The sequence below is a fragment of the Sminthopsis crassicaudata genome, chromosome 5 (assembly GCF_048593235.1).
Source record: "Sminthopsis crassicaudata isolate SCR6 chromosome 5, ASM4859323v1, whole genome shotgun sequence".
Lineage (NCBI taxonomy): Eukaryota > Metazoa > Chordata > Mammalia > Dasyuromorphia > Dasyuridae > Sminthopsis > Sminthopsis crassicaudata.
This window is the reverse complement of record NC_133621.1, coordinates 173,900,994-173,918,719: the sequence shown is the minus strand read 5'-3', so window position 1 is coordinate 173,918,719 and position 17,726 is coordinate 173,900,994. Positions and strand designations below refer to the sequence as shown.

Below are 17,726 nucleotides of genomic sequence, written 5' to 3'. Positions count from 1 at the left end.
TATAGACATTATTTAAATGTTTTATAAAAGTAAATTTATGTAGGTGGAACTATTAACTGATTTGACCATTTTGGAGAACAATCTAGAATCTGCCCAAAGAGTTATTATTAAACTGCCTATACACTTTGACTATTAAGTCCATTTCCCAATGTGATGAGGGGGATAGGGAAAAAAAAAACCTATATGTGCTAAAATATTTATAAGAGTTCTCTTTGTGGTGGCAGAGAACTGAAAACTGGAGATACCCATCAATTAGGGAATATATAAACAAGTTATGGTATATGATTGTGATGTAATGCTAAAAATGCATTACAGTGCTAAATGCATTGCTGTAAAATATGAAGAGTTGGCTAATTTTAGTGAAACACAGAAAGACTTGCATAAATAATGAAGTAATGCAATCAGAACTAAGAAAACATCTATACAGTACAGCAATGTTATTCAAAGAATAATTGTGAACAACAAAGTTTGACTGAATACTACAAATATTCTAATTCTAAAGGACCTATGAAGGAAAATGTTCTCTCCAAAGAAAAAAATTGATAAATATATATATATATATATTGTAATATGGTTTTATATAACACATCATACATACATATACATATGTATACACACACACATATATATATACATGTATATATTTATAAATATGCATCAAAATAGTACTCTTCTCTGGCACAGAGAGGAAGGAAGATAGTTCAAAACTTATAATGTAACAAAAATGAAATCAAACAACAACAAAAAAGGAAACTTACTTTAGAAAAGGACTCTAACCTCTTTTTTCATTTTCTCTGCATCAAGAAAACATTTCTCTAACAAATAAAGTTCTTCAAGTTCATCATTTTTCCTCTGTTCAGCCTGTTAGCAAAGGAGCAATAGTTAGAATTGTTCAACTTAACTTTTAGGTGTACATTTTTAATTAATATCACCAAACCTAATTTATTTTGAACAATTTCAAATATAATACTAAAATGAGTATAAATATAAATAAAATTTTTAGGATTTATTTCTTTCCTGGTTATACTCTGTGCTTCTACATACAAATCAGCTCATCCCTTCCTTTCTACTGTGCTTCTGCTGTGCCTTGTGAAATTCTTATTCTCATCAATTAATTTATAGTCATTTATTAAAGGATCACCATAGGCACTTAGTTCCTGGCATTGGGTGAGACATTAAAGATACAAAAACAAAATAAAAAAGTCCCTCATCCTCAAGGAGTTTATATTCTAGTAGAGAATAAGATATACATTTGTGAGTAAATAATGAATCAGTCAATATTATTAAGTACCTACTATTTGCCAGACACTGTGTTAAGAACTAGGGATACAAAAAAGTGAAAAGACAGTCTCTATTGTCAAGGAGCTTGCAGTCTAATGTAGAGATAACAAGTCAATAAATGTATACAAACAAGCTATATAAAAGACAAATAGAAAGTGGATAAAAGAGGGAAGCCACTAGAATTAAGAGGATCTATGAAAGATTTCCTAGAGAGATGAGATTTTAGTTGGAATTTGTCAACTAGACCAGAAGTGCCCTCTACTTCTTCCATTCTATGCTGGTGTATTCTTTTTACCTTTCCTTCTCTTCCACTTCTTAAAAACCTCAGAACAGAATTAATCTACCTTATGACCTCTGTTTTTTTAACAACAGATATTAAGGTTTGTTTGGTTTTTTTAATATCAGATATCTTATTCTCTTCTATTTTTTTTCAATTTTTTGATGTTTTTCTACCACTTCTTGATGTTTCATAGAGTCATTGGTTTCTGTTTGATCTATTAGACTTTTCAGGGAGTCCACTATGTGGATAAAGTTTACCTCGTTCTTTCTAAGTTATTCCTTCCCAATTCTTTCCTCTATGATTTGATATCATTTTTTTATTTTTGTCTTTTCTTCTTCTAGTTATTCTTGTAGTCTTTGTAGAAAACCCATTTTTCCTTTGAGTCTCTGCTTGTATTTGTTGTAGAATTACTTTTTCCTTCTTTTAGGGGATCTCTAGATCTGGAATAAATTTTTATACTGCTCAGTATTGTTGCTGATTTAATCATCTCTTCATCTTTGGTTCCTAAAGTAGGTCCTTGTGCAAGGGCTCAGCTCAACACCTAGCTGTACTTTTAGAGAATGTGGTCAACCTTATTTAGTCTCACCTGGATTCCCTGGCTTTTTTGTATCCTGACCTTTATCTTTCAGGGTTAGGCCACACTGGATCGTTGAAGTATAGTGTGTTGTTTCTTCAGGATAACTGACATTTTAGGACAGTATCAGGGACTTAAGAGCCCCCATGTTCCATGGCATGCTATAGATCCCGCAGAGAGATCCCAATGTTCCTATTCTAGGACTTATGCCCAATCTGGAGTTTCTGACTTCATTGGAACTTTCTCCAGGGTCCTATCTCTTGCTTTCTACATTCAGACATAGGGAAACTATAAACTATATGTGTCTCTGACCCCTTTCTGATCACAGTGAAAGGTTGTCAATTTGCCTGTTATTGTTGGCTTTGTTTGCAGACTTCTGGATTAGTTTGTGCAATTATTGAGTAGAAATAAATCATTTACTATAGCTTCTCACTGGATCTTTTTTTTTAACTCAGTCTGATGGAAATTTTATGTTCTTAGTAGAGCAGTAATTATTAATGTGAAAGCTGGATGATCTGGCTCCATTCAGTAATATATATGAACAATCCAACTGCTGCTTTATAAGCTTCTTTACAGGTTCAAGGTATTTATGATTCCTTATGGCATATATTCCAGAACTCTTATCCTTCTTTCTCTTCATACATTCTCTTATCTCTATGCAGATGACTCCCAATCCAGTATATATTTCTAATGCTTTTCTTGAACCATAATCCCACATTATAAATGGTCTATTAAGTATTTCCAATTTATGTTCCATACACCACAAACTCAACATGTCCAAAACAGAACTTGGTATCTTTCTCCCAAATCTTTTCTTCCTAATTTTCCTGTTTCTATCAAGGATACTTACACTGAGGTTTGCAACCAAGGGGTCATCCTTACTTCTTTACTCATATTCACCATCACATCTGATCAAAAATGTCATCTCATTGATTCTACCACTATGACATCTTTCTCCTCGTTTCCCTTTTCTAATTACACTACAACCAGTCTGGTTCAAGATCTCATGGCCTTTTGTATACAGCCTCCAAATAAGCCTTCCAATTAGCCTTTAGTCTCTCCACTTTCCAACACACTACTACCAAAATGATATTCCTAAAACATCTATCTAACCATGTCAATGCCCTACAAAAAAATAGTTCCAGAGGCTACCTGTTGTCTCTAGGATCAAAAACAAACCCTTCTGCTTGATATGTAAAGCCCTTCATAAACTATAGTTTCTCTCTGGAGAATGAAGAGAATGATAATTTAGGAGTCTATTACAACAGTTTAATTAAGAAAGGGGTGGGAAGTTAGATGGCATAGAGGGTAGAATCTGGGGTTGAAATCTGGAAGACTCATATCCTTGAGTTCAAATCTGCTTCACATATTTCCCAGCAGTGTGTCTTCTGCCTTAAGAATCAGTACTCTTTCCACTTATACCACAAAATTTAATTCAAATAAATATGAGTGCCTACTTTGTGCAAGATATTATTCTAGGTACTCATGATATAAAAGAAAAAAATGAAATAGTACCTGCCTTCATAGATCTTATATTCTATTAGGAGGATTCATCAGAAAAGTATAGTATTTCTGTATATGATGGTACCCTAAAAGGGTAAGACACTAGAGTAGGAGACTCGTAATCTTTCTCCAAATAGTAAATTCTATGATTCTACTATTCTTCTATAATTTTCCTTAAATTATAATAAGTTGTGCACTGACCTTTTCTATTAATGCTTGCCACTCACGAGCTTTAGCTTGTTGTTTTTCAAGTTTCTCTGCTGCTTCCCGTTCAGCTTTCAAACGGGCTTCCTCTAAAGAGAAAAAATAAGTACATATTAGTAATGCAGTTACTATTTGGTCTTAAATAACATTTATAATTATCTCAACTATTTTTTATTTACAGAAATTTGGGAGCATTTTAGAGAACAACCTCAATTGTTACTAAATGGCAAAAGTGAACCCTATTAGTCTTAACAGTGCCCTATTTTCAGTTCGTAAAAGTTACAGAGAGATGGGGGGTAATGAAAGAGGAAGTGGGACAGGAGAGGAAAGAAAAAAGAAAAAGCCTAAAAATCATTTTGAGGAGAAATGCAGCTGAAATGGAGAGAATGGAATTTGCTTTATTGTAAAGATGAACTATTAAAAGTATAGGACAATTCTGTCTTGAAAAAAATGAAAATTGGGATGGAATATAATATATAACTCAGTAACATGAGTAATTATTTTTAATTATTTTATAGCTTTTTATTTACAAGATATATCCATGGGTAATTTTACAGCATTGACAATTGCCAAGCCTTTTGTTCCAATTTTTCCCCTCCTTCCCTCCATCCCCCTCCCCCAGATGGCAGGTTAACCAGTACATGTTACATATGTTAAAGTATAAATTAACTACAATATATGTATTTGAATTTATATCAGATTACATAAAAAGGTAATACTGAAATTTAGATTACAATTCTGAGTTTATAATTTATAGATTACATTCTAATAACTAGATTCCTCTGGCTATTTTTTAAAAAGTGATTTATCAGTAGTCATTTTTAAGTACTTTGAAATTATGAAAAGTGTTTTAAGTCCTGGAGTCTCATAGCATTTTCAAAATAATATGTTTTTCCTAAGCACTTGGCAACAATTTTAAAAGTGCCAAAACTTCCTGAGGTTAGAAAACTATATAAAACAGAAAATTACCTTAAGATTTAAAACATCATAATAACTTTCACTAGCATTTTACTTCACTTAATTTTTTAATTATACTTTTGGTATTTCAATTGTATCGTCTCCTTCCTCAGGATATAAACTACAAGAAGGCAAGGCTTATGCATAATTATTTTTATATCTTTAGTACCTAATATAGTACATAGGTCCATAGCAGATGCTTCAAAAATATTAAATGATTGATATGTCATTTAAGTATTTGTCATATATATTGCCATAAATTTAATCAATAAAATGATTTATTCAGCTCCTAGAAATCCAAGCTTTATCAGCTGCATTACAACACTAGTTCTATGTGCTGTACCTTCCTCCCTCAGTTTTCTTTCTTCTTCCTCTTGTTGTTGTTTCAGTCGCTCGAGTCTAGAAAGTTTCTTTTTCTTTTCAGGAGAAGCACCCTTAACAAAAATTTCAATATGTAGCAAGACTGTTATCACAGATATAAACTAATAGCATTATTTTCCAAAATAGTTTGTCTGAAATATACATTTGTTTTCAAAAACGATTGTCAGAAACATATCAACTATGTATTTCATTTCAGTAGAATATATTTTATGCTGTCTGGACAACTATTTTGCTATGTACTTAGTGGCACAAAATAACTACAATAGCAAATTTCACCTTTATATGATTCTTGATGATTAATAAGTGACATGGTTCATAAAGAGTTCTGAGTTATGTAGTATCAGTATTATTAGCCACATTTCATAGATCATTTCAGAATTATAGACCAAGAGAAGAGAACATCAAGGTCATCCAGTTAAAAACTTTCATTTTATATACAAAGCCTATAAAGTTTACTTTAAATATTGCCAAACTTGAGCCCTAGATGTGTTTTGGCTTGTTCATGACCACATGATGGAAGATGAAGGGCCAGGACTTAAACTCAGATCTTTAAACTTCACTCTACAATATGAGTTGACATCTTGTCAAACTCCAGTGGTTTAATTAAATGTCCATAGTTTTAAAATCATAATAAAGCAGCCCAGTTCAATTGGACAGAATGAATAGCTCCTATGAAGATAGTAACTTTATTGATTTTTTTGGTTGGTCTTAAGCCTGGTTGAAGGAATACTACTCTATGAAGGATGAAGAGGGCAGTAATTACAAGTCATACAAATGCAAAAGTAAATACAAATTCCACTGAAATTTCAATAGATCTGTAATCATATTAATATGAATTTTTCTTCAATGACAGAGATCACAATATGGCTATAACATTTAAATATTACATTTAACATGATATGCACAAAAGAGGTCAAATTTGAGTCGGAACATATTAAATCTTAGTATAGAAATGACTTGCCACTGATATCATCAATCCACATAAGGTCACAGAGATGAGTAGGGTCATTGTGCTGTTGTTGCATTGAAATTTGGGATGTATTTTCTCAAAGTTAAATAATCTTTGTGTGTATATATGTTACAAGCACCATAACATGTGTTGATTCTCATGTCATTCCTCCCAAATAGTAACTTTTAAAATATTAAAAATAAGCCAAAAAATTATAGGTATATTCCGCGATTCAACAGACCTTAAAGGTCTGTCTTTAACTTTTTAAAAGTAAAACAATATCATTTTATAAAGGACAAACACATAACTAACTTGAAGGAGGGAAAATCCACTTGCACAGCTTAGCAGGAAATCAAGAAGTAAAAGTCCAAATCCATACAATCCACTATAGATAGGTATAGATTATACACACACACACACACACACACACACACACACACACACACACACATATATATATATATATATATATATTTATATATATATACAAATATATATGTAATTGAAGTTTAAGAATTATTACTGATAAAAGAAACTACTGAAAGATGACTTTGCTTTTCATAAATAGCCACAGAAGTATAGTGTATATGAATATAGTGTAACATCTTGAAACTATACATGCAGAATGTTAGGAAGATGAGAATTTTTTTCTATAGAAAATTACATGTACTTTCAATTAGAAAATTATTTAAATTATTTACAGATAATACAGAGGACAGAAAAATTATTCCTCTCTGATGGCTTTTAAAATAAATTAAGAAAGTAACATTTCCCTGTTTCATTGCCAATAGTTGAAGCAAAGGATACAATTAAACATGCACATTTGAGTTGTTTTGGTATGTTAAAAATTAATTTAAAGAAAGATTTGATACTTTTCTTTTTTTGGCTGAGACAATTGAAGTTAAGTGACTTGCCCAGAGTCACACAGCTAGGAAGTGTTAAGTGTCTGAGGCCACATTTGAACTCAGGTCTTTCTGACTTCAGCGCTGGTGCTATGCATTGTGCCACCTAGCTGCCCTGGATTTGCTACTTTTCAAATCTATAAATGGTAATACCACATCAAAAGAAATGTTCAATGACTGTCAGATTTTTTCAAATGATGGTGATTTAATCTGGGAGAATTTTATCAAATTCTGCACAATAAATCTCATAAAAACATGGGAATAAGGTTTGGTCTACAAGTACTATGTAAAAATGCCCCTTGTACAATCCGGACATGTTACATGCTTCAAGAGAAAAAGCTGATAGGCCAACATATTGGCAAGTGGCAAATAACATCACAAAAATCAAATAAGTTATGCTTTAATAGATGGGAGATGACTTGTTATTAAATAGGGAACTTATCCCTGAATAAGTTGCCTATGTATGGACAGACAGTTAATTTGTCAGAGGAGAGATCAGAATTAGTATTTTTAATGAAATAATGAAAAAAGATATAGTGTGCAATTGAAACAACTTACCCCCAAACCATCTAAAAAAGGCAACTTAATAATTGTTTGACAGACATGCCAAACTCACAGGCGCAGCCAAAGGAGAAGAATGGTAATGAGTGAAGAAATAAGATGGATCAACATGGTCAGAGAAGAAATAGTATTGTCTGAACAGTCTGAGTGAATCATCACATTATGTGAAATGTGAAATGAGACAAAGCTGGAAAGGTTTGTAGAAGTATTTGTAAATGCAAAGGTAAAGCAATTATATTTTATCCAAGAGACAATGGGAAAGCTATTGAATTCCCCTGCTTTTGAACAAAGGAATGGCATGGTCAAAACTGTGCATTAGGAACATTAGTATCGTGTGGAGGTGGAATAGGTTTCAGTGTATTATCATTATAGAAATATAGAGCCATGATAGAAATGATTTATCAGAGAATTAGATAATCAAAAAAATGTTATATTTGAAGAATAGAAAATAAGCTAGTTTGATCAAAATAAAGTGGGTGAAGAGAAATAGTATGTAATCAGCCTAGAAAAATAAGAACCTGATTATGAAGGGCTTTAAATGCAAGATATATGCTTTGAAAATATCAGTCCAATAGCTATAAGGAGGGTGACTTGGAAAAGGAAATGAGAGAAGGCAGGAAAACCAGTGATGCAGGCTATTGCAATAGTGGTAGCTAAAAGTGATGAGATCATTCTCCTACTGGTGAATTCTTCTCAGAACTTCCATTTTATAGAAAGTTACACATCAACCATCCTTAATTTTATATAGTAAGGTATTATACTTCATAGTACATTCTGCCACAAAACCTACTCCCACTTTTTAACCTCCTTTTTAATTTGTTAACTGTGTGTTCCAATAGAATATAAACATATTGATGGCAGGAACTATCTTTGTGCTTGTACTTTTATTTCCATGTCTTAACACAGAGCCTGGTAAATAGTAAGTTCTCAATACATGTTTATTTTTTTTTAATTTAAAATAAGGTGGTGATCTGTAAAAACAAAGAAAGACACATATGTAAGAGATGTTGTGCTAACAGAATTGACAAAACTTGGCAAATTATTGAACATAGGGAGGTAGTTAAATAAATGAAAAAATTAACTCCTGGGTTGGGAACCAGTGACTGAAAACACAGTGATGTCTTCCACAGAAAGGAGGTGGTTAACAAAGAAAGGTTGTGGGTGTCAAGATAAGCAGCTGTTTTGGTTGTGGTGAATGGGAGATTCCATTAGGCCATCCATTCAGGATTGTGAAGCAAACATTTAGAGATCTGGGATTGGAAGTTCAAGAAAAAGATGCAAATTGTATATGCAAACTTGCAAGTCATCTGCATAGAGACAACTAAACAGCTGTTGAAATCACCAAAAGAAAACAGACAGGAAGAGAAAAGAAGACCCTAGATATATTCGAATCCACATCAAGTGGAATGATTCAGGCAAAGAAATTATACAGTGGCAGAGTACAGTGTCAAAACAAATAAATAAATCGGGGAAAAGGTGTGAAGGTGGATGATATGGCCAATATTACAATAATCTACAGAAAGGTCAAGAAGGATGAAAACAGGAGAAAAATGTTTTGGATTTAGCAGTCCAGATAACTAGTAACTTCAGCAATTTTAGTTGAGTGGCAGAAGTGGAAGCCAGTATATAAGCAGAAGTGAATAAAGGTTACAAAGTGGAGTAAGGGTATTGTTGCAGGCGTAGCCCCTTTAAGATTCCTTGTCTGATCTACCTTTGATACAAGATCTGGTCAAAATAGTTTGGGCTTGTACCCAGCTCCCCCACCGGATCTGAGCTGGCTTAGATTAAAGCCTGCCAAAAAATCTGGCCTTCAAGGAATTAACCTGAGCTCTGCCCATTGCTTCTTCAAGCAGATAAAAAGAGCAAAGCTAGAATCACCTTTGGTCAGAGATTAGAAAGATGCCAGCCAAGATGTTTGCATCAGAGATTCTCTGTCCCCGCTGCTTTCGGCTTATATCTTCCTCTATCTAATGCCTTTTACTAACCAGACCTTAACCTTGCTTCCAAACCCTGCAATAAACATCTTTTACCAATCTAGGTTTTCAGCCTGTAAATTCATTTGCAGGGGACTCTCGCAGCCACTAGGCCTGATTTAACTTTGTATCCTTGCGCCAAATCCTAACGGGTTGCAGGGGAGCTCCACGTGACTCCCTGTACCCCGAATCCTGCCACTAGACCTCAATTAATGATGTTCCCTATTACCTCACCAGTATAAATATCTTCTTCTAGGAGTTTGGCAGTGACAAAATGGAAATATAAAATAAAAGTTAAGGTGACAGTAGGATTAAATGAAAGGTTTTTTTTTTGTTTTTGTTTTTTTGGTTTTTTTTTTTTTTTTTTTTGCAGGGTGGGATTTGAGGAGATGGGAAATGCCAAAATGTTTGAAGACAATGGAAAAGCTAAAAAAGGAGAGACAAAAGGAGAGGGAGAAAGACTATATATGGCAAAGATCGAAGAAGAACAAAGGATCAGTGAAGGGGTTGGAAATACTTCTTTCACTAGGAACTACATCAAAGGAGGAAAAGTGAAGATGTTGAGGAAATTTAGAGTGCAGAAAGGAAAATAAAAAGCAACCTCCTGATCAATGGCTTCTATTTTCTCTATGACAAGGTCTTCTTCAGAGAAAGCTCAGGGAAGTAGTGCTATTAAAGGCTTAAGGAAAGTTAAAAAAAAGTTTTGGCCACTGTCAGCACAGTAATGTGATTAGCTCCATTATTATGCAGCAATTTGTGAATAGGAAAAGATGGATGGTGGGGATGGTCTCAAATTGGGGTTTGGAAAAAGAATGAATGGTGATAAGGAAAAATGAAATTAAAGAATAGAGTATGAAGTTCTAGTGGGTAACTAAAGAAAAGACTTCGAAGGAAGGAAAGCAAAACTAGATCAAGGAAGATAGACAAAAAAATCAGGGAGGAATGAAATTACTAGAGAATTTGAAAGCACAGGTTGAGAAGGCAAGAAGCACAGGAGAAAATGAAACAATAGGTGTAGCGAGCTGTCGTCTCCAGAAGCTGCTGGATCGCTCTCTGGGAAGAGATCTGCTGTGTCTACTACTCAAATCTCTCCGACAGATTCTTCTTCCTGTAACGAACCGTTGTCTCCAGGCAGTTGCTGTTAACTCTTGTCCAAAGAAGTGACTTCCCTTCCTGCAGAGAGCCCCGTCAGGCCTGATGCAATGCAGAGAGTCTCCTTCTTTCTCTGAGAGTCCTCTCTTTTATTCTCCCAGAGAATGGGCGTGGGATAATGCAAGGGCTTCTGGGAAGAACCACCCCAGCCAATGAGCTTGCCCCCTCTTATCAAGTCAACCTGAGTTCTCACCTTGTAATTGTCCAGAAAACCTGAATTCTCACCTTGTCACCCTCCAGACAACCTGAGTTCTCACTTAGTAATCCTAACACAAAGATGTTGTTTTCCCTTGAGAACCAAGACCCTAAGTTGTTCCCCTAAGCATTGGTCCAGTTAGTAAGACACAAAGAAAACTGCACTGGATACTTTAAATCTCCCTTCCCTTTCTTACCTAGAGTTTCATTATTTTGTATTATTCATTCTCAGACTTTTGGGAAGATTTTTTCTACATTACCAAAATTGTAATAAAGCTCAGCCCAGTTCAAGCAAAGTAAATTTTTTTGGGAGTACCCTAATCCTTATAGATAAGGATAAACTCCCATCCTATTCTTGCTATGCCATTCAGTTAGTTACTGCTTAGGAATCCCTGGGACCTAGAAAAACCAAACACATGTAATGTATATCAGCAAGAGGATGCATTTTACATAAAAAGTAAAACTTTTAAGCTATGTTGAACTATTTTGAACTAGCTGATATACCAACATTTTTCTGTGCTGCCAAGATAGCCACAAAATCCATCACAAATCATCTAACCTTTCCTGTAATGTGTGGGATTATCCATCCTTTCCTCAAAAGGTCATTAGGGAGCTATTGCTCTCTCACCTCTTTTCTCCACTGCCTAATTTGATGCCAAAGGACTTTGTTGGTCCCAGATAGTTGGTAGATATCCAACAAAACACTTTCCTGAAGAACATCTCATTTTAATTCTTATCAGACCTAGATCTCTATTGTTTATAAAGATTGTACTTCAAAAAACTTTATAAATTTTTATGCCTGTGATGTTTCTTTTTTTCTGGGGGATATTATGATTATCTTTTATTATCTTATATTATCTTTTCCTCACACTTTCCTTCCAACTCTTCTGGAACACACAGTCCCTTTACAACCCTCTTCTGTACTAGATGCACCTGTCATTCCCCTTCCCTGATAGCCCCCCAGAATGAGTAGGCTTAACTCTTGGTCTTCGTTGCTATTTTTAGGCCATTCCATTCTACTATCCCTCAGTAACTTCTACTTCTAAATTTACTCTAGAAGAAGTTAGGTGGTACAGTAAATGGACCACTGTATTTGGATTTTTCAAAAAGTTCTTTATTCCAATTTGGCCTCAGATACTAGTTATGTGACCTTGAACAGATCACTTAACTTTTGTCTCAATTTCCTCATCTGTAAAATGGGATGATAATAATAATACTATATTTCCAAGAGTTATGAGGATAAAATGAAATAATATTTCTAAAATGTTTTATAAAACTTCAAAGTCTTAGGTAAATGCTTATTATTATTATCCAATCCAAATTTATTTACTCTTCCAGATTATAACAGTTGTCTAAATAACTCCTGGGTCATTTTCTGTTTTGTTTTATTTCCAAAGAGTTAATATACCTGGTTCATTGTCTTCAATTAAAACCCACCTTTTAAATCAAGGATTCTGGTATACCTTTTACTGTCTCTTTCTTTAAACAAACTAGAATCCAGTTTATCAGCTTTTATGACTTTTAACCCTCACTTCAAGTCCCCTTGGTCACATAATTACTTACAAGTACTCTAACTTCACAGAATCATAGCTGAAATTCTTTTTACTATAACCTCCTATTTGTTAGGATTACTAAGTGAGAACTCAGGTTGTCTGGAGGGTGACAAGGTGAGAATTCAGGTTTTCTGGACAATTACAAGGTGAGAACTCAGGTTGACTTGATAAGAGGGGGCAAGCTCATTGGCTGGGGTGGTTCTTCCCAGAAGCCCTTGCATTATCCCACGCCCATTCTCTGGGAGAATAAAAGAGAGGACTCTCAGAGAAAGAAGGAGACTCTCTGCATTGCATCAGGCCTGACGGGGCTCTCTGCAGGAAGGGAAGTCACTTCTTTGGACAAGAGTTAACAGCAACTGCCTGGAGACAACGGTTCGTTACAGGAAGAAGAATCTGTCGGAGAGATTTGAGTAGTAGACACAGCAGATCTCTTCCCAGAGAGCGATCCAGCAGCTTCTGGAGACGACAGCTCGCTACATTTGGCGTCCACACGTGGGGCAAGGACTTTTGCTTATCCTGACAAGAGGAGCTAGACCAGACCTTCGCAATTTGGCGCCCGAACAGGGACAGACACGGTCCTGATTCCAGTGGAAAAGCTTCCGATCTAGATCTCAGTCTCTCTGACCCAGAACCGTGAGTAACGAGGAAACTTTGTTAAAGATTAAGTGAGCGTGCTAATAGATAAATAAGGAACTTAACTTGTTAAGGGCTAAACCAGGAATCTCTTATAGCTGAAATGGGGCAGATGTTAGCTAAATTCAATCCCTGGACCTCAGCCGACTCAACCCCAGCCCCAGACGCAACCTCAGCTCCATTCAGGAGTGGTACTATAGAGAGTATAATCAAGATAATTGAGGAGCAGAGTTTACTTGTAACCTGGGTACAGATTGCTAAACTCTTGGCTGCATTAAGACGCACATCCCCTTGGTTCTTAGAGGAAGAAAAGATAGATGTAGATAAATGGAAGCTAGTGGGATATGAAATGAAAGAATTTCAAGCAAAAAATGGGCCTCGTTCAATTTCTGCAGAAGTATTTTATATCTACAACATAGTTCAATTAGCCTTAAACTATCAAGCAAGTTGTAGGAGAAGGAAAAGTTCTAAAAATGAACAGAGGAGGAAGTGTGAGGAAAAAAGGAAAGATCAAGATCTTTCCCTAGAGCAAGAGGATTTAAATGAGGAATTATGGTATGATTCTCTTGAAGAAGCTTCAACCCTGCCTAGAGAACAGATTATTGACAGGCCCACATCAACCCCACCTTCAGAGATGGAGGAAGAAAGAGGGGAAGAGGCAGAAACACAAACAGAATTGCCTGTGAAGAAGCCTAAGCCTATGACAAGATTAGAAAAAGCATTGGTTAAAGCTAAGAGAGAAGGACAGGATATAAGTGATTTTATACATGCATATCCTGTGATTGAAAATACTGACTCTGTAGGTAAAAAAAGGAGAAGATATGCACCTTTAGATTTGAATACAATTAAGGATTTGAAAAAAGGTTGTACCCTTTATGGGGCTACATCAGCTTATGTCAAAATGTTACTAGATGGTTTGTCTTATGAAGTCCTAACCCCGAATGATTGGAAATCCATAGCAAGGACATGTCTGGAACCTGGAGAAAATTTATTATGGCTTGCGGAATTTCATGAATTATGTAAAATTCAAGTCAGATGCAATTTGGAAATAGGAGTTAACACACAATTCACTTTTGAGCACTTAGCTGGTGAAGGTCAGTATGGAGAGAATTCGGAACAGATTAATTATACCATGACAATATATGAGCAAATTGCTAAGGCTGCAATAAAAGCTTGGGGTGTCCTTCCTGGACAGAAAGATCGTGGAGAGGCTTTCACTAAAATACAGCAAGGTCCCAATGAACCTTTTGCAGATTTTGTGGGACGTTTGCAAACTGCTGTCAAAAGAACTATTGGAGAAAATTCAGCTACAGAAATAATGACCAGACATCTGGCTAAGGAAAATGCCAATGAGATTTGCAAAAGAATTATATGGGGATTAGACAAAGATGCTCCTTTAGAGGAGATCATAAGACGCTGTGCTACAGTGGGAACAAATGCTTTTTACACCCGGACAATGATGAATGTGGAAAGGCAGGGTCCCTCCTGGCAAGGGACTTCTAGAGAAACTCGGCGATGTTTTCAATGTGGAAAAATTGGGCATCTAAGAGCTCAGTGTAGATATGGAGATACAGTGAGAAGACAGGGTGAGAGAAGACCTAAAACTCCATGTCCAAAATGTCACAAGGGCCTCCACTGGGCCTCCGAATGTAGATTGACCCAGGGAAATGACAGGTGGGGCCCAGCTTCAGCCCCCCAAGTGGGGCATGATGGCAGCCGAGGTTACATCCAGAGAATTTTAAGACATGATCAATCAGCCAAAAGGCAATCAGATGGAAGAAAGGGATTGAAATTAGGAAAAATAGAGTTGTGTGCAGTAGAGACTACCGAGATACTCCCTGGAGAAGTGAAATCTGTTCCTGTTGAGCCTATGGATCCTTTGCCTCCAGGCACAGTAGGCTTGACCATTTCACCTTCTGAGAGTGCCTACAAAACAGTGTCCATCCATACACTGATGTGGGAGACTGGAGAACGTGTATCTAATATCCCAGTCACTAACACAGGCAGACAACGTGTGATTTATCAACCAGGAGAAGTAGTAGCATCAGGCTTATTGTTACGGACCCCTAATAAGCAACCTAGTGATAGTCGCCTAGATTTTGACTCCAATGAACAAAATCCAGGAATATATTGGACAGCAGCTGTGACAGCTGACCGACCTATGCTTACTATTTATATAAACGGAATACCATTTGAAGGATTGGTAGACACGGGTGCAGATCGTACAGTTATTAGAGGTGCCAATTGGCCCGTTCACTGGCCAAAGATTAAAGCAGACACCTATATGTCTGGGGTGGGAGGATCAATAGCAGCAGAAGTTAGTGCTAGACCTTTGAGATGGGTATTTGAAGGAGAAACAGGAGCTTTTACTCCTTTTGTGGTTGAAAAAATCCCCATCAATCTGTGGGGAAGAGACATTTTACAGCAGATAGGATTACAAATAAGCACTTCGGCTTTTTAGGCAGGGCTGCTGTTGAAGGCCTACCTGCACTTTCACCAGTTCCTATTCAGTGGAAGACTGATTCACCAGTGTGGGTAGAACAGTGGCCCTTAAGAAGTGATAAAATTCAGGCCTTATTAGACATAGTGCAAGAACAACTTGACCAAGGACACTTGCGGCCTTCTCTAAGTCCTTGGAATTCCCCAGTATTTGTGGTGAAAAAGAAATCTGGAAAATGGAGGATGATAACTGATCTAAGAAGAGTAAATGAACAGATGGAAACTATGGGAACTCTTCAGCCTGGACTTCCATCTCCTACTCAGTTGCCAAGAGAATGGCCTCTATGGGTTATAGACATTAAGGATTGTTTCTATTCTATTCCTCTAGATAAGGAGGATATGAAAAGATTTGCTTTTTCAGTGCCTAGTGTTAATTTGGCTGAGCCTTATAAAAGATATGAATGGACAGTTTTGCCACAGGGAATGAAAAACAGCCCTACTATGTGCCAAATGTATGTTGCAGCTGCTCTTGCTCCAGTAAGAAAAGCCTTTCCAAAAGTAATATTGTTACATTATATGGATGATATTTTGGGATGTGCACCTGAGGAACAAATGTTAGAGGCATGTCTACAAAGGACCATGGAAACATTAAAGTACTACAAACTGCATATAGCTACAGAAAAAATTCAAAGACATGCTCCTTTTCAATATTTAGGATATGAAGTATATCCTAAGACACTCACAGTACAAAAGCTTTCTTTAAGAACAGAGAAGTTGAACACCTTAAATGACTTTCAAAAATTAATAGGAGATATCCAATGGATGCGTCCAGTGTTAGGCTTAACTACCAATCAACTACAACCTCTATATGATATTTTAAGGGGAGACAGTGCTTTAAATTCACCACGCCAGCTTACAAAAGAAGCACAAAAGGCTTTGAGAGAAGTTGAACTGGCTTTATCCAATGTGGTTGAAAGAGTCACTCAAAAACCCTTGGAAATATCAGTTTTTGCTACAAAAGAGGCACCCACAGCAGTCCTTCATCAAGGAGACAGAGTGATTGAGTGGGTGAACCTCCCAGCACAACCAGAACAAAGCCTTACACCTTACCCAGTGCTTGTGGCTAGGATTTTATTAAAGGCTATTAAGAGAGTAACACAATTATCTGGAATAAGTCCTGAAAAAATATACACATTCTATACTAACGCACAAATTAATGTATGCTGTGAGACCATCCCAGAATGGCAAATTTTATTGGCCACCGCTCCAAATTTTGCACATGGATCTCCATTAAAGATTACCCGGCTACTACATAATTGGCGATGGATTTTTGAAGAAAAGGTTTCTAAGGTTCCTCTTAAAGGACCAACAATCTTTACAGATGCCTCCAAAGAAAATATTTGTGCCATATACTCTCATGATTTAACCATAAAGAGAGTAATCAGGACTCCTTTTCAATCTACTCAACAGAATGAATTATTTGCTATCATGCTAGCTCTCACTTATTACCCAGGAGACGTAAATATAATTACTGATTCAGCCTATTCAGTAGGTGTAGTACAAAGAATTGCCACAGCCCAAATAAAATTTGCAGCCTCCAATATTTATCAGCTCTTTAAGGAACTTCAAGAGCAAGTGAGAAAACATCCAGGCAAGATTTATATCTTGCATGTCCACTCACATAGTGGACTTCCAGGTCCCATTTTTGATGGAAATTCAAAGGCAGATAGCCTTCTAACCATGTTAGCCAGTAGTCCTTTATTTCAGGAAGCACAAGAATCTCATTCTAAATATCATCAGGCTGCTCGAGCTTTACGTTTACAATTTGGAATCACAAGAGAGGAAGCTAGGAGCATAGTAAAAAGCTGTACAGCTTGTCTTCCTTTCCACGCTCCTACACTCCCTCCAGGGAAGAATCCTCGTGGTTTGAGACCCAATGAAATCTGGCAAATGGATGTGACCCATTATAAATCTTTTGGTCGTCTATCTTTTATTCATGTCGTGGTAGACACCTTTTCAGGATTCACATTTGCAATGCCAGCAGCAAAAGAGACAGCCCGAGTGGTCACTGAATTCCTTATACAGGCTTTTGCAATTATGGGTGTGCCACAAGCAATAAAAACAGACAATGGACCTGCATATACATCCAAACATTTTACACACTTTTGTGCACAGTATAAGATTTTACA

At 36.1% G+C, this 17,726-nt stretch overlaps 1 protein-coding gene across 1 annotated transcript in view; it reads right to left on the bottom strand.

The window, feature by feature from the left end:
* DNAI7 (dynein axonemal intermediate chain 7) overlaps positions 1-17,726 on the bottom strand; it is a 92,778-nt gene that overhangs the window by 46,009 nt on the left and 29,043 nt on the right. The window contains 3 exon segments of the mRNA XM_074268819.1: positions 778-861; positions 3,840-3,931; positions 5,143-5,233. Coding sequence (XP_074124920.1) covers positions 778-861; positions 3,840-3,931; positions 5,143-5,233 — 267 coding nt within the window.